This window comes from Chionomys nivalis, chromosome 6 (assembly GCF_950005125.1).
Source record: "Chionomys nivalis chromosome 6, mChiNiv1.1, whole genome shotgun sequence".
In the NCBI taxonomy this organism is placed as follows: Eukaryota; Metazoa; Chordata; class Mammalia; order Rodentia; family Cricetidae; genus Chionomys; species Chionomys nivalis.
In genome coordinates this window covers 6020907-6041531 of record NC_080091.1, presented here as the reverse complement: position 1 = coordinate 6041531, position 20625 = coordinate 6020907, and the positions used below count along the sequence as shown (strand labels likewise).

Here is a 20625-nt window from a genome sequence, read left to right as displayed (position 1 = left end):
GTGCTGCCCTGGCCTCCCCCTGTGATGCCTTGGTCTCCTCTGTGCTGCCCTGGCCTCCTGACCCAGAGGGAACCTAGTGTCTTTCTGTAGCCTGGTATGATTTCCTGCACTTCAGTGGGCCTCAGTTTCCCTGTTGGTACAACAGGAATTTCACCATCTTCACCCCAGGATGAATTTTAAGGTACAGCCTTCCAGGTCAGGGGGAGGGGACAGTCACTGCCTGGAGTCTACTCCTTGTTGGCGACAGGGTGGGGTCCCACTGGACCTGGGCCCTCAGCCTCCACAATCCCAAGAGTCCCCTAGCCAGAGACTGACCCCAGAACAGAGTGGATGTGAACACAGTGACACAGAGTGGCAGAAGGTCTCCTGTGGGACTCTACGGACCCAGCCGAATCCCCAGGGAAGCACCTGGAGAGGTCACTAGTCCTCACTGGGCATGAGGAGCTGGACATCTTACCCTCTCCCCATCCCATCCCACCCAACCTTTCCCTGTCCATCCCCCTCCCTGTCCCCCCTTCATTGGGCCACCAGACCATCAGCAGATGAATTACCCAAGGTCAGACTAGCTCAGTGCTCTCCCTGGGGTCTCTCCATCCCAGCCCAGCTGCTGCAGGAGTCCCCCCACCCCCGCAGGAACCCTGGAGGCAAAGAGACAGTTATCACCCGGGGCCCCTCAGATTGATCTTCCCAGGAGCAGACTCCGGCTGAAGAACCCAAGTGGGCACAGCACCCCAAGATCCAGAGTGAACCCCAGGCCTTATGGTCCACCACAAAACACAAAGGTGGTCAGGGGCTGGTGGCACAGAGGCAGGAGGATCTCTGTGAGGAGTTCCAGGCCAGCCTGGGCTATGGAGACCATGCCTCATAAAACAAACAACAAGCTAGTCCAACAAAAACAGGGGCCACTGATATGGCTCCACGGGTAAAGGCGATTGCAGCGAAGCCTGACATCCTGAGTTCGATTCCCAGGCCCACATGGTGAACAGACTTCTGCACAGTGTCTGAGCAGACAAACACCTAACAAACCAGTAATGATAAAAAAATAAAAACAAGTAGAGATTCATGCCAGGGCCTTCCCACAGACAGCCTAGCAGGGCCCAGTGACTCACCTGTGAACTGTGCTGTGGGACCCCACGTCAGTGGCTCACCACTGCTTGCCCACCAAGGGATTTTCCTTCCCCGGACGGGGGTGTCCAGAGGAAAGGGGTCCCCACCCCACAAGACAGAGCCATGGACACAGCGGCCAACCTTTTCATGTTTTTATTTTAAAGGCACAGCTAGACCCCACCCTCAGTACAGCAATCCCCCTTCGTGGGGAGACCAAGACGACACACCAAAGCTAACTATATACACAGACTTTCTTTAAATCCCCTTTCTTAGAAGACAAGCTATAGAATACTGGGGCAAAAAAAAGGAATAATAAACAAACCAAATTCAGAACCCTCATGTTTATTTGGGGAAGGGGAGGAAGGGAGGTTTGTGGGTGCCCACCCCCACTGCAGTCCCGAGCCTTCATGTCACTTCCTCTGTCCCCCTCCTTCGTGGGCGAGGGAACTGGACTGGGTGAGTTGGGGGGGGGTCTGGACCTAGCAAGTGTACAGTGTGGGGAAGCAGAGCTGGGGCACGGGGAGGACTCGGGGCGCACAGGGCGGAAAGGGGCAGCTAGAGTTGCATTGTGTACATTCTGGGCCAAGACTGGTGGCGGTGACCCGGATAAATGTCGCAGGTGGGGGATTTCTTGCTGCCCTCTGTAACCTGGGGAGTCCCTCTGAGGTCCCCTAGGTCCAGGGTACAGGGCAAGAAGGCTGGAACCGGAACTGGGGGTGGAAGCTTGGGTAGTGACCGAGTTCTGTGCTGTGTGGCCCTCGGAACACTGCTCCCTCTCTGTGCCTGTCTCCCCTGTGTCCCCCTCCCCCCACCCCCCTCCCCAGGAGCTAATCCGACTTCTCGCCATCATCCTCCTGGTGGGTGTCTCCATCATGTCCATTCTTGTCCTCCTTAGAGAGGTGTGCCTGAGAGCCCAGAGCCGAGAGCGACAGCAGGCCGGTGCCCGCGCTGACTGCAGGGAGTGATGGCGGCTGGAGCCCCACGGGCAGCGGCGTCAGGGGCAGGGCCAGCGCCTGCAGCTGGGACAGCTGGTGAGCCTGGAGCTGCTGCTGCGGGGCGGGGGTGGGGGGGTCAGCCCAGGACCCTGTCCCCGTCCCCTGCACATCCGGGTCATCTGCCCACCCAGGGCACCGGTCAGTCACCTGAATTACTGAGGGACCCCACGTAGGTCCTCATCACCCTCAGCTAGCTGCCCATCTGAGTCATGCGTCCATCTGCGTCCCTGTCCTGCCTATCCAGGTCACCTGTCAGTCACCTGCCCGCCCGAATTCCCCCGTCTCCTGTCATCACTTCACAGGGGTCATCTGGCCATCCGGGTCACCTGCCCACCTGAGTCACCTGTCCCTGCTCACCCAGGGCTCTTGACTTACTCGGATGATGGAGTTCAGCTCAGGAGCCGTGACCTGCTTGGCTCTCTCGATGGCTCCCAGGACCTGTTGCTGATGCTGGAATAGGCAGGGGAGGGGGCAGTGACTGTTCTCTCACGCAAAGGGACAGTTGCAGTGGGCAAACGCTGGAATGCACAGGGAAGCCCTGCCCTAGGTACTCAGGGGGACCATGGGAGGATGTGGGGTGGACACGGCTAGGAATCCAGCTCGGGGAACTTTCTCTGAAAGCTGGTCTACAGGAGTTACCTGCCCACCTGGGTCCCCCATCATCTGCCCTCCCTCCACCCGGGTCCCCCTTTATGCCTTGGTGCCACAGGGGTCTGACCCTACCACTTCACTTCTCTGCTAAATTCAGAATGGGCAGGTTTGTGCCCCCAGGGCAACCGGCAGGTGCGGAGGGAGCCCCACTGCCCCCGCTGGTGGCTTGTGCTTACCTCCTGTGACAAATAGGGCAGAACCTGGGCACAGATCCCATTTAGCCTCTTCACGATTTCAGCCTGGAACACACATAACTTCCCTCAGTACCTGGGGGACACTTGGAGGGGGTGGGGACGGGGCTGAGGCCATGCCTGCGGGCCAGCCAGGCCCACCAAGAAGGGCTAAGATGTCGGGGTGCTGGAACCGCCTCTGGGGGGGTAACAGGAGTAGTCTTAACTCTCAGTCTGGAAGTCACTGGGCGCTGAGGTGATGAGGGAAACTGAGGCTTACCTGTTTATGCATCTCGATGTTCAATCCATAGGACATCTCATAGTACTGTAGGGTGGGGAAGGAGGCATGTCAGGCACCAAGGGGTGCGACATTCTGGGTGGCCTGGCTCTCTCTGCACATCCCAGCATTCCCTGTGCCCCTCCCATCCAGACTTCCTATTTGTTCTTCACGACCCCTGCCACAAAGCCCTAGGACCCCACAACCTCCTCTGCAGGGAACTACAGGTCCCATGGCTCTGGCCGTGGAAGGGTTAAGGGATGCCTATCCTGATGGCCTGGAGGGAGGGGACTGGTGACGGCTTCCCAGTTGCTTCCGGCTGGCTGGCTGTGGCTTCCACTGCCGCCTCCTCCAGCTGCAGCCAAGGACAGCGGGGTCCTGGCAGGCCCAGGATACAAGTCAGTAGTTTGGCACCTCAGCCACTACCCGGGCTGGCGGCCAGGCCACCTCGGCCACGGGGACTTGGTAGCAGGCACCTGCGCTGTGTGGGGAGTCTGGGGTCACCCGCCCAGGCCCCCCGGGTCCCTGAGGGGACTTTACCATGACGTAATGCCGCTGCATCTCTGATTTCTCGCTGGCCAGCTTGTCACACTCCAGCTTGAGGCTGAGGACACACAAGGGTAGCTCAGGTCCCTTCGGCCCGCCTTCTGGAGGGTCAAACTAAAAACTTTTTGGTTTGTGTGTTTGAGACGGGGTCTCGTGTAGCCCAGCTAGCTTTCAACTCACTATGGAGCTGAGGACCACTCTGAACTCCTGATTCCCCTGCCTTAGCCCCCTGCAGGCTGGGCTGCCCGCCTGCACCACCTGAACCCCAGTCCTGCAGGCTGGGAAGCGGCCAAGCACCACATCTGACTGCATTTAAGGACACCCCTAGGTTTTCTGCAATCCTGGGCAGGCAGGGTTGCCTCAGTTTACCCTACTGTGAAGCTATGAGAGCAATCTCAACAAAATAGCAGCCACCTAACAACCACGGAGGCAGAGGTGCCCCTGTGAGCAGCCGATGAGGTCTGCAGAACTTGCCCTCCATCTTCACAGGTCACTCAGTGGGTGCCCAGAGAGGGTGAGTGGGCAGTTCAAGGTCACACAGCTGGGCGGTAACCTAAGAACTTTCTCCACACACAGACAAATGAAGAGACTGAGGGGGCCCAGGGCTGAGGAGGACAGCGGGAGAGGCCCCCAAGGGATCCTGGCTTCAGGAGCCTTCGCACCGGCCCTGCTGTCTTCCTGGTTCCATCCTGGGTCATCTGCTCTACTTCTCTGGGCCCCAGTTACAGCCAGGATGGTGAGGGTCAAAGGGTCTGGGGCTCACTGAGGAAGGAGGGAAGGGTCACCCCCAAGCTGTCCTCTGACTTTCACACTGTACCGTGGCACCCCCCTATAAGTGTATTAAGAAATATTTAGAAATATTTCTTTTAAAATCCAGAAAAGAAACAAGCAAAAAAAGAAAAACAAACCAACACTTTGGATCGTGAGAGGGTGAACAGGAGGGAGCCGCGAATCTACCCTATCTGGAAATTAAAAAGCCCTGCACTTGCGAACTCAAAGCAGGAGAATCTCTGAGTTCGAGGCCAGACTGGTCTACAGAGCAAGTTCCAGGGCTGTGTAGAGAGATCCTGTCTCAAAAAACAAAACAAAACGCAAAAAAAAAAAGAAAAGGCCAAAAATACAAAAATATATAAAATAAAAGCAGCCGCAGGACGTCTCAGGCTGTCACGGAGCCAGGATCCCACCCTGGCTGGGTCCCCGACTAGTCTAGCCTGGCCGCACAGCCAACCTGTCCTCACAAAATAACTGAGTATTGAGGTGAATGGGTCCCACCAGGGCTTAGCGGGTCAAGCGACTGCGGCTCAAACACAAGAATCCCAGTTCGAATCCCAGAGTCAGGCTGGGGACACTCAGGCTTGTGTTATGTTCTCCCATGAGGTGAGGACGGGGGGAGATACAGGAGCTCGAGAGACCAAGAGAGACACCGCTGTCACGTGGTGGACACACACACACACAAATAATAGTAAGTTGAGGCTGGGTGTGGCTCAGCCATGAGCACCAAGGGAAGGGGGAGGGATGTAGTGGGGAGATAAGAGGTGGGGGGAGGGACCAACACAGAAACTATCCCCAGGGAACTTATTCTCAAGGTGCGGATGTTGCTCCCACGTGGGCTGCCCCCAAAAGGGAGCCCCTTCACCCTCACCCCACACAGCCGGGAACCCAGGCCCAGCACACAGCACAAGGCAGCTCAGAGAGAGCATCCGTCCCCCAGGGGGTACAGCACACAGCAGCAGCAGCAGCTTGTATATCTTATGGAGGCCAGCCAGGTTCCCTAAAGGGGGGCGGGGCCACAGACACAAGTGGGGACCAGAACCATGGACACACACACACACACACACACACACACACACTAGCGGGGTGGCCCAATGGGTAGCCCCGCTGGCCTAGCACAGGAATCTACTATTAGCAGCTCAAGGTCATCTTTGGCTACAAAGGCAGGTGGGGAAAGCCTGGGCTACACCAGACCTTGTCTCAAAATAAATACCAAAAAGTAAAAATATAAATTAAAAAAATTCACAAAACCTGAGATTTCCTTTTTCATGGAAAAATCTGAAGGTCTTTCAAAGTCTATTATTGTTATTATTACTACTAACTACTATTATTATGTGCTTGTTATTATTATTTGTTTTCTGAGGCAGAGGTTTGCTCTATATCTCAGGCTAGCCCAGAACACCTCCATCCTGCTGCCCGTATGTCTGAGGGCTGGAATGGCGGGCCTGGCACCCCCATGCCCAATCACCGTTGGGTTATGGAGTAAAATGGGGACCCTGAGCCACTCCCCAGCTTCAGGCTGCTTCTGTGCTGTGCAGACCCTTGGAAAATGCTGACCTCTCTGGGTTTCAGGGTGATCAGTTTCACACATGAGAAGCAGGAAGAGGATTTGTGGGAGCCAGCCGGTTGGAGGGTCTGGGGGACACCAGCAAGCTCCCCACTCCACAACTGGAGAAAGGGGTGGGCTGTGTGGGTTCCACGCGGCCCGTGTTACAGTGAGAGCGGCAGGCTCACTGCAGACAGGGCCTCTGAAGCCTCAATTTCCCCCTCCACACTATGGGGCTGCTGGCATGTAGCCCAGGCTGGCCTCCAACTGGCTAAGTAGCAGAGGATGCCCTTGCACTGCTGACCCCTTAGCCTCCGCCCCACCAGCCTTCCTCCAGGGCCCCTCTTCTAAGGGCGCCCCCGGCCCGGGCTCACCTGTGGTACTGGGCCTGCAGCAACTGGAACTCATCTTTGATGCGGTCACAGGAGTCGGAGGTGGTGAACTTGAGCTGCTGGGGGAGGTGGGAGGAGCCCTGCGGGATGCGGGGTGGGAGTGCGGGAGGGTGAGTGCCCCGCCCACGCCCCACTTCCTGGGCTGTGCTCTGCAGGCCCGGGCAGCCCTCACTGAGGGGGCCAGGAGGGGGCAGGGAGGCCCCCAGGCAATGGGGTGCTTTTAGCGCGGGTCATTTGGGGGGACAAGCACCCGTGGGGAGGGGTGCACCCCTGTCCTCCAGCTGCCCCGAGGAGTCCCCGGGAAGCCCCTCTATGTTAAGCAGGGCACAGGCCTGCCTTCAAAGCCAGCTTGTAAGACGAACCTAGCTACCACCCCACATTTCCTGGGGGTACCCATCACACCTGTTTCCTCGGGTGTGCTATTCCAGGAGGGGACCCCAAAATCTTCCCAACCCCTGGGGTCCCTCCAGGCCCCAGCCAAAGCCATGGGAGGAAGACAGGACTGGAAGTCAGAGAGGGAGCCTGTAGCTGGGGGGGGGGGGGTGGACAGAGGGGTGTCCCCGGGGTGAAGGGATGTACTGGGCCGGCATCTGAGGACACTGGGCCAAGAGTTAGGGTGTAAGATCCTCGGATTTGGGGAGCAGAGTTAGCGTCTGGGAGAGCAAGGCTGGGAGAAGGAACGGGGTGCAGAGCCACTGGGAGCTGGGGTGGGAAGGCAAGACGCGCCGGGCTTGGATGTGGGGGGGGCGGCGCCTGGAGCTGGAGGGAGCAGTCGTGGGGGGGCTTGGGCTCCGGACAGGGGCAGGCACACACTGAGCGTTATAGGGGTGCGGGGTCCCACACACCCTGGTGTTGGCACGATGGGGGCTGGGAGGAGGCAGGCCTCTGGGATGCGGGGCCTGCTGCTGAAGAACGCAGGGCCGGCCAGGCTGGGGGGTGGCGCTGGGCCCGGATGGTGACGCCAGGCCCGACCGGGCTGAAGGGAGAGGCAGGGGATGCGGGGCCTGGATTCGGGGGTGCTGGGCAGCAGACTTGGGGACAGGACAGATCTTAGGTGGGAGGAAGTGCAGGGCCTTGGACTTGGGGGCAGGCCGGTCTGGAGTCATTAGCGAGCTGGGCCTGGGGGGTGCGGAGCCCGGAGTTGGGCATGCAAGGTCTCAGGCTGGAGGACATGCGCCGCCTGGGCTTGGGGTGCTGCAGGGCCTGTGCCCCAGGGCTGGGAGACAGGCCTGATGCGGCTGGAGTGGGGTGCGGGGCCCTGGGCTGGGAGACAGATTAGTCCGGAGCCTGAAGGGGGGGGGACCCTGCAGTCGGGATGGGCAGAGGGTGGGGGGGTCTCGGGGCCGGGATTCAAGTTCAGGGATCCGGGCTGAAGGGTGCAGTGCTGGGCCGGTGGGGGTGCGCACGGCCTGGATTGTGGGGGTGCAAGGACCCTGGGGACAGACCCCCCAGGACTGGGGGACAGGCCTCTGGGAGCTGGGGGCGCGTAAGGAGCCCCTGGGACAGGCCCTGGGCGGGGAGACAGGAGGGATCCGAGCTCCGGGGGTGCAGTGAGCCGAGCTGGGGGTGCAGGGCGAGCTCCGGGGTGCAGCGCGGGGGTCCCCCTTACCGAGTGCCGGCTTTGCGGAAACATCATGTCAGTCGCGGGGGGCGCGGGCTGCGCCCCGGCTCGGGCGGCTCGGGGGGCGCCGGGCGGCCGCGCTTTGTCCCCGATCGGCAGCTCCGGGGCCCCGCGTCCCGCCTCCTGCGCCGCCCGCCGCCCGCCCGCGCCGCCCGCGCTATTGTGTAATGGCGACGCGGTGCCGCCCGGGCTCCCGCTCCACCTGCCGCGCCCGGCACTGCGCAGGCCCGGACGCCCCACCCGTGACCTTGGCCCCGCGCGCCCCGCCCCCGCCGCGGCCCCGGCCCGAGGCCTGCTTCAGTGGCCCGTTCCGGTCCCGCCCAAGTCCCCAGGCCACAGACCCACAGTCTGGGCGCCCAGGCGCCAAGGTGCATTTATGGAGCGCCTACGGTGTGCCTTGATCTCTCTGGAGTGGTAAGGGTTGGCACGGTTGCGGGGCACACTGGGCACCATGGTGACTGACACCCGTCCCACAAATGGGTGTCAAGCTTGTCATGCATTGACTGGGGTCTGGAGGCAGAAGAATCGAGAGTTCCAGGCCAAGGTGGACTACCCGAGATTGGGTCTCAAAACAACAAAAAGTTAAAGAGTTCCACAGGAACTGCTTGTGGTCAGGCCTTTAATCCCAGAGGCAGAGGCAGGAGGATCTCTGTGAGTTCCAGGACAGCCAGGGCTACATGTGCCCTTTCTCAAAAATAATAAAAAAAGAAACATAAATAAATATATAAAAAGAAACTATTTCCCTGGGCTAAGACCGGTTATCCCAGCATTCCATAGCAAGCTGAGGCAGGGGGGGTTCCCACAATTTCAAGCCAGCCTGAGCTGTAGAACAAGACCCTGTCACATACCTGAGACAGCCAAACAAATGTCATCAACTGTTCGGGTGGCCCACAAAGCTGGAGGAGAAACCAGTGGCCAGCAAGGCCTGGTGCACTGTGATGCTGAACCTCAGTGGGGAGCTGGGAGGTGGGGAAGGAGCTGAACCATAGAGGACAAGGACAAGGCCGCGAGGGCCACGACCCAGACCCGGCTCGTGACAGGGCTTCTGTAAAGGTTCCACTGTTGAGCGTGACATTGTCCTATTTTATTTTATGAGAATACGGTCTTGTGTAGCCCAGGCTGGCCTGGAAATCTGTAGCAGAGGTAACCCTGAATTCCTGTTCCTCCTGTACCAGGTCCGCTTTCCCTGTGGCCATCCTCCTGTCCCACACGGAGACAGACAGACTCCTTTTCTTGGTGGCGCGTTCTGATTCCAACCAGGCCAACATCTTCAAGTCCTAGAAAGTCAAATTTCATGGCAGTGGCTGGCCCTGTGTGGTCACATCCCCGCCCTGCCCTTCCCAACCAGAAGGATGATACAAAGCACAAAGGCCTAGCCACACACTGTGGGGGCCAAGGAGCAGAACACAGCCTGACACAGATCACGGCAGGCTGCTGCGGACCCACGAGGCTCGTTCTCGAATGCCTACAAGTTGTTTTGCTTCCTCTCTCCCTCCTTCCTTCCTCCTCCCTTCTCTCCTTCCTTCCTTTTTCTTCCTTCCTTCTTCCTCCCTCCCTCCCTCCCTCCCTCCTTCCTTCCTTCCTTCCCTCCTTCTTTTCTTCTTTCCTTCCTTCTGTTAGTCAGGGAATGGTGACAAACTCAGGACCTTTAATCTCAGCACTAGGAAGGTACATAGTGAGACCCTGCCTCAAAAATACAACAATTAATTAGTTAGTTGATAACTAGATGAACAGCGTTCTAAGGCATCCCGGGAAGGACGCATTGCAGTCAGGCTGTGTTGGATGCATGCGTTGCTGAATCCACTGACATTGATTGACAGGGGAACCCGAGGGTGTTCTCCTGCCGGTCTGGATCTGTGTGACCCATTGGGGGTTTAGGTCTGGATTCTGCCCTGAGCCAGGCCCCAGTGTACTTTTTTTTTTTTTTTTTTTTGGTTTTTCGAGACAAGGTTTCTCTGTGGTTTTGGAGCCTGTCCTGGAACTAGCTCTTGTAGACCAGGCTGGTCTCGAACTCACAGAGATCTGCCTGCCTCTGCCTCCCGAGTGCTGGGATTAAAGGCGTGCGCCACCACCGCCCGGCCCCAGTCTACTTTTTACTCTCCATTTTGAGACTGGGTCTCACTAAGTAACCCAGGCTGTCTGTCTTGGGACTTGGGGTTCTTCTACCTCAGCCCCACAAAAGCTGGGATGGCAGGCCTGGGTCAGGGTGCTTCTGTTTCTGGTTTTTATCAGTACCTCAACAGGTTCTTACTGTTTTTTCCCCCAAGGCAGGGTTTCTCTGGTTTTTATTGATTTTGTACATCCCTGAGAATGTCTGCACACCCCGTGTGTGTACTCAGTATCCGTGTGTGTATTCAGTATCTGGACTGTGCCAGCAGAGGCCGGAAGAGGGCGTTGGGTTCCCAGAACTGGAGTCCCAGGCAGTATGAGCTGCGTGGTGGTGCTGGGAATCAAACCCAGGTCCTCTGCAGGGGGCGCCGTTGTGCTAACTGCTGAGCTCTCTGTCCAGGTCCTCTGTCTGCACCAAGCCACGGACGTTCCCGAGGGAATGAAGAGCTGGAGGCACAGAAAAGGCAGTTGTCCTGGCCAAAATCACACAGCAGGTGGCGGGGGCATGTAGACTCAGGTTCCATTGTGTTGGTCCTTTTGGAGGGTGGCAGATGACTCTGAGACACTGGCTGCAGCTGAGCCCAGGAGGCACTGTACGTCCTGGGCCCTGCCCACGCTGACCCGCTGTGCCTGCCTTCCACCTCAGTCCCCAGCTAAGGCCTGGGTTCATGGTGAGTGCTCACCATGCACCATGGGAAGCAAGCAGCAGAGGCAGGGGGATAAGCAGTTTGTCTGAGGCCAGCCTGGGCTAAATGAGACCCTCCCAAAAGAGCCTTGTCTAAAAATCTCAGAACAGGGGCTTCGAGCTATCACCCGAAACACAGCAGTTCAGGCCGGCCTGGGGGCGGCTGGGCTCCTTGATGCCCATCCCCCACCCCATACTTAGTCTGCAGCTCTGCATCCTCGGGGTCCTCCCCGCTGGACAGAAAGGAGCACAGGGCTGCGTGATGGACAAGTGTCCAGTTAGTGAGGCCAGCGCAAGCAAGGCCTCCTTGACCCGGGTGGGGGTAGGAGTGGGAGGGGGTGGGAGGGGGGCTCCTCTCTTCATTTGTTTCCTCGTGAGTATTTACTGAGCCCTGACCACCGATGACCTTAAAGCTGAGAAGACACCCACAGGCTTGAGATCTGAGTCCTCCCACTCCACCCCCGCCAGTGCTCCCTCAACAGTCCTGCCCCTGGACAATTCTCCTGTCATCCAGGCGAGTCAGATCTGGGTATGTGGACAGGCTGTAGTCTTAAGACTTAATGTTACATTTTCTCCCTTTTGGAGCTGGGTAAAGCGGTGGCAGGCACCCGTCATCCCAGCTCTTGGAAGGCAGAGGCACCAGAAATTCCTGGACATCCTCAGCTACTTAGTGAATGTGAAGCCAGACTGTGCTAGTGAGTCCCCATGTCAGACACCTACAGACTGAGGTGTGGCGCTGGCCTCTGGGTGAGCAGCCCTGCCGCCTGCAAACAAACACACAAGCCCGACTGCACCCTCGCGGGCCTCCCTGGGGTCCTGTTCCTCCAGCACCCAATGGTGGCTGTGACCTCTGCCCCCACCACCTATTGGTGTTCTGTACAGCTAGGTATTTAATGTGTTCGTTTTGTCTTTATTCCCGTTTCAAAACCTAGGACAGCCACAGAGAAACCCTGTCTCGAAAAACCAAAAAAAACAAACAAACAAACAAACAAAAAAAAAAAAAACCTAGGACAGGGCCAAACTCTCAAACGACTTGGTTTTATTTTGTTTTTAATTTCTTTTTGACGCAGGGTCTCATGTAGCCCAAGATGACCGCCAACTCCTTCTGTAGCTGAGGCTGACCTTGAATATCCATTGCCCCTGCCTCCATCTCCAGAGTGCTGGGAGGCCAGGTGTGAGCCACCATACCTGGTTTATTAAGGAGCTTGGGGCCTGGCCATGAGTGGGTGGGTGTGGGGGGGGCGGTGGACCGGAAGCCTCCCCCCAGCCTCCTCAGGGGCAGGGAGTTGCATCGGTGATTTCTCTCTGCTCAGGGTCAGGCACCTGACACACCCCTGGGGCGGACACCTCAGATCAGGGAGTCACCTGGGGTGTTTCAGGCCTTGCCCAGACTCCCTGGGGACCATTGGTGTAATTTTGAAGCTGAGTGTGTCTGCAGGGACACCTAGGCTGGGAGAACAGGGAGGCTTGGGCTACTCCCCTTGGCCTTCCCTGGTCCCCGAGATGTTCCTCTCAGGGCTTCTGTTTGTGGGGTGGCCCACAGGAGGCCGAGGGAGAGGGCTCGGGAGTCCAACCTGGACTACTGATTTGAGTTTGAAGTCTGGACTCCATGAGACCCTGTCTGAAAAAACAAAAGTGTCGCAGCTGGGGGAGATCAGGAGGGAGAGGACTTACCGTGTTGCAGGAGGACCCGGGTTCAAGGCCACACGTGACTGGGTACCGTGGCACAAGTGCTGTTCCAAGGTGCAGAGGTGGGGGGAACATGGGAGGGTCCCAGGCCAGCCCTTGCTGCACTCTGGGTGCAGAATAAAGTAGATGGGACTGCAGAGAAGCTCAGTGGTTAGCTCACTGGCTGCCCCTACAGAGGACCCACCATGGGGCTCAAACCGCCTTTGACTCCGGTTCTGAGGACCCAGCGGCCCATTTTGGTCTCTGAGGTTACTGCACGCACAGGTTACAATCCCGGGGACCTAATGGCCCCTTCTAGCCTGCATGGGTACTACACACACATGCACAGGCATTTGCAGCCAACACACACATGAAATAAAAATAAATCTGGGAATGGAGAGATGGCTCAGAGGTTAGGAGCACTGACTGCCTTTCCAGAGGTCCTGAGTTCAATTCCCAGCAACCACATGGTGGTTCACAGGCCATCTGTAATGAGATCTGGTGCCCTCTTCTGGTGTGCAGGCATACATGCAGGCAGAACACTGTACCCATAATAATAAACAAATAAATAAATCTTTCACCTGGTCAGTGTTGGTGTACACATTTAATCCCAGCACTCGGGAGGCAGAGACAGCTGGGTTCCTGAGCTGGAAGCCATCCTCGGCAACCTAGGCTACACACAGAGAAGTCCTGTCTCTAAGAAATGGGGAAAAATGAAAGAATTCAAAACACTAAAATAAACAAACAAAAAAAGTCAGCTTGGTAAGGAGAGGGGCCAGACAGCATCTTTGCTTCCCTGTTTACGCCGGGTGAGCCCCGCCCGCCCCTGGGCCCAGTGTCCCGAATGCCGGGGGGGGGGGGGGGGGGGCGGGGGGAGCGAGCACGTGAGTTCTGTAATCTGGAGGTGAGCATTCTCCGAGTAGGAGGCTGCAGCCCTCAGAGGGGCTCTGAGAGAGGTCAATACAGCACTCTGTGGATGCAGTTTCCTGGGAAGAACGAGATTCAAACTGAAGCCGGCCTCAGAGAGCTGCCGAGAATTTGTGATGGCCACACTGTGTGCATGCTAGCAAGGGCCAGGAGTCCACCTGTGCAGGGACGGTCACCTCTTGCCCTGGTCCCACCGTATCGCTGTCCTCTATGGCCTGTCTCTTTATCTATGACGTGGGTGTGGGTGTGAGGCCGACCCACTTCTCAGTCCGGTACTAGCCAGCTTCTCAGGTGCACTGACTGCTAACACTGGGCCCAGAGGCCATAATTCCCAAAGAAAGCCCTGCTTAGCATCATAAGACCCCTTTCCCCCATGACTGAGCTGGTACGCGGACACGGGTGATATCCCAGCACCCAAGGACCCGGAGCCCGTGGACAGGACCACACCCAATTTTTTTTATTTAACATCAAAATTGCTAAAATGCCAGATTCAGAAGGCTGCAGTTCTAGAACCTTCCACATGAGGGCGGTGGCTCCCCAGAATTGGCTGCAGCTCACCCCAAGGCCGGGGGGGGGGTAGTGACGTCATTTCCGGGCTTGGAGAGCTCAGGCTCCACCAGGGAACTTCAAGACTAATGCAGCCTGGATCCGAAGGCTAGGGCAGGGGTTCCCCTGGGTGATGCAGACACTGCACTAGTTTCTCTACAATGGAGTACCTTGGACTCTGCAGGGTGCTGAGCTGAGTCTCCGCCTCCACACCCAGTTCATGCCGGGAGCTCCTCCAGTGACAGCTACACTCTGGGGTCTGCACTGAGGGGTTGACCCGACCCCTCCCCTGTTCACGCTCCCAGTCCCTCACTGGGGGGGAGGGGAATTCTAGGCGGGGCTCCACCCTGACCACGCCCCTAGCCCCTCACTGGGGATTCTAGGCGGGGCTCCACCCTGACCACGCCCCCAGCCCCCTCACTATGGGGGGGATCCTAGGTGAAGGTTATCACGCTATTCATCTCCTGAGACTGGGTCTCATGTGGCTCTGACTGACCCCCAACTCATCGCGATGGCCTCCAACTACTCCTCACCTGTCTGCCTCCAAGTGACAAACGTGTGCTACGCCTGGTCCAAGTGCTCATGGGCACTTGGGATGGAATCTGAGACTTCTTTGTGGTCAGGCCCTGTCTCCTGCAGATGTCGCTGGTGACTGGCACTGTAATCACTCTTTCTGCTGGAGCGGGGGTACATACTTGCACACAGCTCAGAGATGGGCAGCCCCCGGATGTCAGTCCTGACTGGAAAGCCCTACCTGGCTCAGGACTGTCACCACGACATACAGGAGGCAGAGATTGTTGTGAGTTCCAGGCCACCCTCTGCTGCATAGTAAGATCTCGTCTTAAGATTTTTGTTTTTGCCGGGCGGTGGTGGCGCACGCCTTTAATCCCAGCACTTGGGAGGCAGAGGCAGGCGGATCTCTGTGAGTTCGAGACCAGCCTGGTCTACAAGAGCTAGTTCCAGGACAGGCTCCAAAACCACAGAGAAACCCTGTCTCGAAAAACCAAAAAAAAAAAAAAAGATTTTTGTTTTTAAGGGGACTGGTGACGTAGCTCAGCAGGTAAAAGCAGAAGACCAGGGTTCAATCCCCAGCTCACACCTGTCTAACTCCAGTTCTAGGGGACCCAACGCCTTCACACGGACACACATGCAGGCAAAACACCAATGCACATAAAATTAAAATAAACAAAAGTTTAAAAGCAACATCAGTACATTTTTTACGGAGGGCAGAGGCAAGTGGATCTCTGTGAGCTCCAGGCCAGCCTGGTCTACAAAGAAAATTGCAGGATAGGCTCCAAACCTACACAGAGAAACTCTGGCTTGGGGGTGGGGGTGGGGGGGGGATAAAGATGTTTTAATTCAGGCAGTGCAGGGTGAGTTCGTCCCTAGGGCTCTGAGCGGACAGTTCTGCGTGTCACAAGAGGCAGAGGTGGCTCTGCAGGGACGTGTCACTCAGCGCAGGGCGCAGGGCGAGGGGAACAATCTCCAGGCTGTGCAAAGCCTGAATCTCCACCCAGTGTCCTGTGAGCTCCCCCAGGCCTCCTCACCTTGGTCTGAGCTCGGAGGCAGGGAGCGGCCTTGTCCCTAGCCTTGTCCCCGGCCCACGTGGGTTCCATAAACCCTCCATCCTGGGTCCAAGGGCAGGGCCGGGAGGAGGGAGCGGCGGTCCCAGCGTAGTGGCCTGGACTTCGGCTCTGGGGCCTCAGGTGCCGGTGGTGCCAGACCATTGCCTTTGCTCCGGTCTTCATTTCTTTCGATTGCCCCCAGTGCTCTTGAATCTGAAACCCAGGCTCATTAAGGTCATAGGGTGACTCCTAGTCTCTCCTGCTCTGCAAGCTAGCCGTCATCCTCCTGCCTCAGCCTTCCAGGGGCTAGGATGACAGGCATGCACCACAGGGCCCCACCTTTTGAATTCTTCAATTTAATTAATTTATTTATTTGGTTTTTTGAGACAGAGTTTCTCTGTGCAGCCTAGGCTGTCCTGCAACTCGCTCTGTAGACCAGGCTGGGTTTGATTTTGTTTTTTGGGTTTTTTTGTTTGTTTATTTTTGTTTTTGTTTTGTTTTGTTTTGAAGACAGGGTTTCTCTGTAGCTTTGGAGCCTGTCCTGGAACTAGCTCTTGTAGACAGAAATCCACCTGCCTCTGCCTCCCAAGTGCTGGGATTAAAGACCGGAGCTACCATACCTGGTACTTTTTGGATTCTCTTTTTTTCCATGATATTTATTGAGCGCTACATTTTTCTCTGCTCCCCTCCCTGCCTCTCCCTTCCCACTTCACTCCTCCCTCAAGGTCCCCATGCTCCCAATTTACTCAGGAGATCTTGCCTTTTTCAACTTTCTACTTCCCATGTAGATTAGATCTATGTAAGTCTCAGTGTCCTCACTGTTGTCTAAATTCTCTGGGATTGTGGTTTGTAGGCTGGCTTTCTTTGCTTTATGTTTAAAAATCACCTATGAATGAGTACATGTGATAATTGTCTTTCTGTGTCTGGGTTACCTCACTCAAAATAATGTTTTTAGTTCCATCCATTTTCCTGCTAAATTCAAGCTGTCGTTATTTTTTTTCTGCTGTGTAGTACTCCGTTGTGTAAATGTACCACATTTTCCTTATTCATTCTTCAGTCGAGGGGCGTTTAGGTTGTTTCCAGGTTCTGGCTATGACAAACAAAGCTGCTATGAACATAGTTGAGCACATGTCTTTGTGGCACGATTGAGCATCCTTTGGATATAGACCCAAAAGTTGTATTACTGGGTCTTGAGGAAGGTTGTTTCCTAATTTTCTGAGAAATCGCCACACTGACATCCAAAGGGGTTGTACCAGCTTGCATTCCCACCAGAAATGCAGAAGTGTTCCCTTTTCCCTGTTGAAGGGAGCTGCTGGCTGTGTTCATGCCGCCCCAGCTCCCGGTTGCCTGGCTAGCTTATGCCCCAAAATAATGACACACAAACGGTATTCTTTTAAACACTGCTTGGCCCATTTCTATTCATGTGTGTAGCACCCCAAGGGGCGCTTACCGGGAAGATTCTAGCCTACGTCCATCCTGGGTAGGAGCTTCATCGCATCTGCTCTGGAGAGGAGAGCATGGTGGCTGTCTCTGAGAGGAGCTGCCCTGCATCTGAGCTCACTTCCTCTTCCTCCCAGCATTCTATTCTGTTTACTCCACCCACCTAAAGGCTGGCCAATCAAATAGGCCAAGGCAGTTTCTTTATTAGCCAATGACCTTCCTCCATCATTTCCCCACAACCTCTCCAGCATAAGTTGTCATCAGTGTTTTTGATCTTGGCCATTCTTACAGGTGTAAGAAGGAATCGCAGAGTTGTTTTGATTTGCATTTCTCTGATGACAAAGGATGTTGAACATTTCCTTAAGTGTCTTTCAGCCATTTTAGATTCCTCTGTTGAGAGTTCTCTGTTTAGGTCTGTACTCCATTTTTTTTATTGGGTTATATGATCTTTTGGTGTCCACTTTCTTGAGTTCTTTGTATATTTTGGAGATCAGACCTCTGTCTGATGTGGGGTTAGTGAAGATCTTTTCCCATCCTGTAGGCTGTCGTTTTGTCTTGTTGACCGTGTCCTTTGCTTTACAGAAGCTTTTCAGTTTCAGGAGGTCCCATTTATTAATTGTTTCTCTCAGTGTCTGTGCTGCTGGGGTTATATTTAGGAAGTGGTCTCCTGTGCCAATGTGTTCAAGTGTACTTCCCACTTTCTCTTCTATAAGGTTCAGTGTGGCTGGCTTTATGTTGAGGTCTTTGATCGATTTGGACTTGAGTTTTGTGCATGGTGATAGATATGGGTCTATTTTCATTCTTCTACATGTTGATACCAGTTATGCCAGCACCACTTGTTAAATATGCTTTCTTTTTTCCTTTTGATATTTTTTTGCTTCTTTATCAAATATCAGGTGTTCGAAGATGTGTTGATTGATATCCGGGTCTTCTATTCGGTTCCATTGGTCCTTCTGTCTGTTCTTATGCCAACTTTTTGGATTCTTTACTGGTGTTGGGTGCCCACACCCACAGGGGCTCAGGGGTCACCATCATGGAGTTAGCCTGGTTCCCGCTCCTAAAAGGTCCCACAGCACCGAGCACAGCGATGGAAGGTCATTCACCAGCCCAGCCTGCTGGAGGCTTGGGCAGGAGGATTGCTGTGAGTTCCAGGTCAGTCCGTCTGTCCCTGTGTCCACCCCTCCCGCAGTGGGGCACTCTCATGGTTGCAGATGGGCTCGCCCAAGTGCAGCTACGTGGAGACTGGGGCTGCACAGGCCACGCAGCGTCCTTGGCCACTTGGTGACCTGTGTCTGCTAGGCTGTCACTCAGTGCCATCTGAGGGTGCTGGATTTGAACTCAGGTCCTCATGTTTCCTTAGCGAGTGCTCTCACTGGTTGAGCCCCCCTCCGCCCCTGGGACCCTTTCTTGAAGACAGTTTCCCAAGTGATGATCCCTGATTCATGAATCCCAAACAGAGCAGAGTTGGGGTAGGGGTGGGGAGAAAGGGGCCAGAAATCCAACTCAGAAGTCCAGGAGCAGGAGCTACAGGGTTGCAACCATGCGGGCGCTGGAGCTGAAGCCAGGTCCCCTGCAGGAGCAGCCAGTGCTCTAACTGCTAAGCCATTCTCAACCCTCTATATCCCTGACCCGGGCTCTGTTTTTTTTTTTTTTTTTTCTTCTTCTTAATTTGCCGTGTTGCCCAGGGTGACCTCCTGTGCCTGTATCTGGTTTGGTGACCACATATGTCCCTGTGGGAGAGGGGTCATATCACTCGGGCACAGTGGTTAGCACACCCGCTGCCCCTGCAGAGGACCCAGGTTCGGTTCCCAGCACCCACATGGGCTCAGAACCACCTGTGACTCAAGTTCTGGGGACCTGACGCCCTCACGTAGACATGAATGCAGGTAAAACATCAGTGTACATAAAATAAAGGCAAATTCGTTTAAGAAAAGGTGCTGGGTGATGGTGGCACACACCTTTAATCCCAGTACTCGAGAGGCAGAGGCAGGCGGATCTCTGAACTCGAGGTTATCCTGATCTATGGAGTGAGTTCCAAGGCAGTCAGGGCCACACAGAGAAACCCTGTGGGGGAGCAGGGGAAGGAAGGAAAGAAAGGGGAGCCATGTATACACACAACAATAAAAGTGAGGTGCTGGAGAGATGGCTCAGCGGTTAAGAGCCCTGGTTGCTCTTCCAGAGGATCTGGGTTCACTTTCCAGCACCCACATGGCAGCTCACAACCGTCACTCCAGTTCCAGGGCACCTGACACCCTCACCCTACTGCACATAAAGAAAAATAATAAATAAAGTTGACCGGGTCTGATGGCGCATGTCTGTCACCCAGCGTTCGGGATGCCCAGGTTGAGCCACTGCACCTGTGAACTGCAAGGCTTACTTTGACCTCCCTGGGCCACCAGGAGCCCATTGTCTGGACTGTGAACACCTGAGGTAGGGTTGGGCCCGACAGAGAGTTTCGGGGAGTGATCTCCCCACACCCGCAGTCAGCTAGTAAATGGGGACTTTGACCCTCCGGCCCCTTATCTCAGGGCCGAGATCAGTGTCCCTTGGCCAGGGACAACCCCACACCCCAGAGAGCACCTGGCTTTTGAGCTCTTGGTCTCTTTTACTAACATGCCAAACACAGTGATTGAGCCCTGACTGTGTAGTCGTGTCTCTCTGGAAGGAGAAAACACTTCCCAGGTCTGTGAGTTGAGTTAGTCCGTCCATGCTTAGGGAATTGGCTCCACTCCAGCCAGGCAGCATAGGTTGGTGCTTGGTATACAGTAGGCAGACCTAATGCTTATACCTCACCTGGCAGTTAGCAGGGTGATGCTAATGCTGGGTCGACAGGGAAGTGCTCTATAATGTCTGGTATATACAGGCAATGCATATACATCAGTCCCTAGTAGAGAAGTAGGTGCTGTGCCAATGGTCTGGTATACAGCAGGCACAGCATCCACGCTTGGCATACGTTGAATATTGAAAAACACTCAGCTCACGTACTGTCTTTTTGTTTGTTTGTTTTTGTTTTTTTCTTTGACCAGGCTGGTCTCGAACTCACAGAGATCCGCCTGCCTCTGCCTCCCGAGTGCTGGGATTAAAGGCGTGCGCCACCACCACCCGGCTGTTTTTGTTTTTTTCGAGGCAGGGTTTCTCTGTACCTTTGAAGCCTGTTCCGGAACTAGCTAGTTTAGACCAGGCTGGCCTTGAACTCACAGAGATCCTCCTGCCTCCGCCTCCCGAGTGCTGGGATTAAAATTGTGCGCCACCACCGCCCATCCGGGTATGCATTTCTGACCCGCACACAGTAGGCCTGCTTAAGAGTGGGCAGGCGAAGCCGGGCGATGGTGGCGCACGCCTTTAATCCCAGCACTCGGGAGGCAGAGGCAGGCGGATCTCTGTGAGTTCGAGACCAGCCTGGTCTACAAGAGCTAGTTCCAGGACAGGCTCCAAAGCCACAGAGAAACCCTGTCTCGAAAAACCAAAAAAAAAAAAAAAAAAAAAAAAAAAGAGTGGGCAGGCGAGCCAGGCCGGAGCATTTCCGCACATCCTCAGGCAGCGATGGCCGCGGCGGGCGCTCAAGCCGGTTTCGAACTTCGATCTCTGTTCCCGGCCCCGCGCTCGGGA

At 55.7% G+C, this 20625-nt stretch overlaps 1 protein-coding gene across 2 annotated transcripts; it reads right to left on the bottom strand.

The window, feature by feature from the left end:
* Nucleotides 1–1245: 1245 nt before the first annotated feature.
* On the bottom strand, nucleotides 1246–8303 carry LOC130875441 (TLE family member 5). Of its 2 annotated transcripts, none has more exons than XM_057771227.1 (7): nucleotides 8065–8303; nucleotides 6438–6535; nucleotides 3741–3804; nucleotides 3204–3248; nucleotides 2930–2992; nucleotides 2478–2552; nucleotides 1246–2153 (listed from the first exon to the last, which is right to left on the bottom strand). In XM_057771227.1, the coding sequence occupies exons 1-7, from the start codon at nucleotides 8089–8091 to the stop codon at nucleotides 1935–1937; spliced, it is 591 nt and encodes a 196-aa protein (XP_057627210.1). In that variant the 5' UTR covers nucleotides 8092–8303; the 3' UTR covers nucleotides 1246–1934. The 2 variants fall into 2 exon arrangements, with proteins under 2 accessions (XP_057627210.1, XP_057627209.1); XM_057771226.1 differs by having other exon boundaries at nucleotides 1246–2156; nucleotides 8065–8300.
* Nucleotides 8304–20625: the final 12322 nt, after the last annotated feature.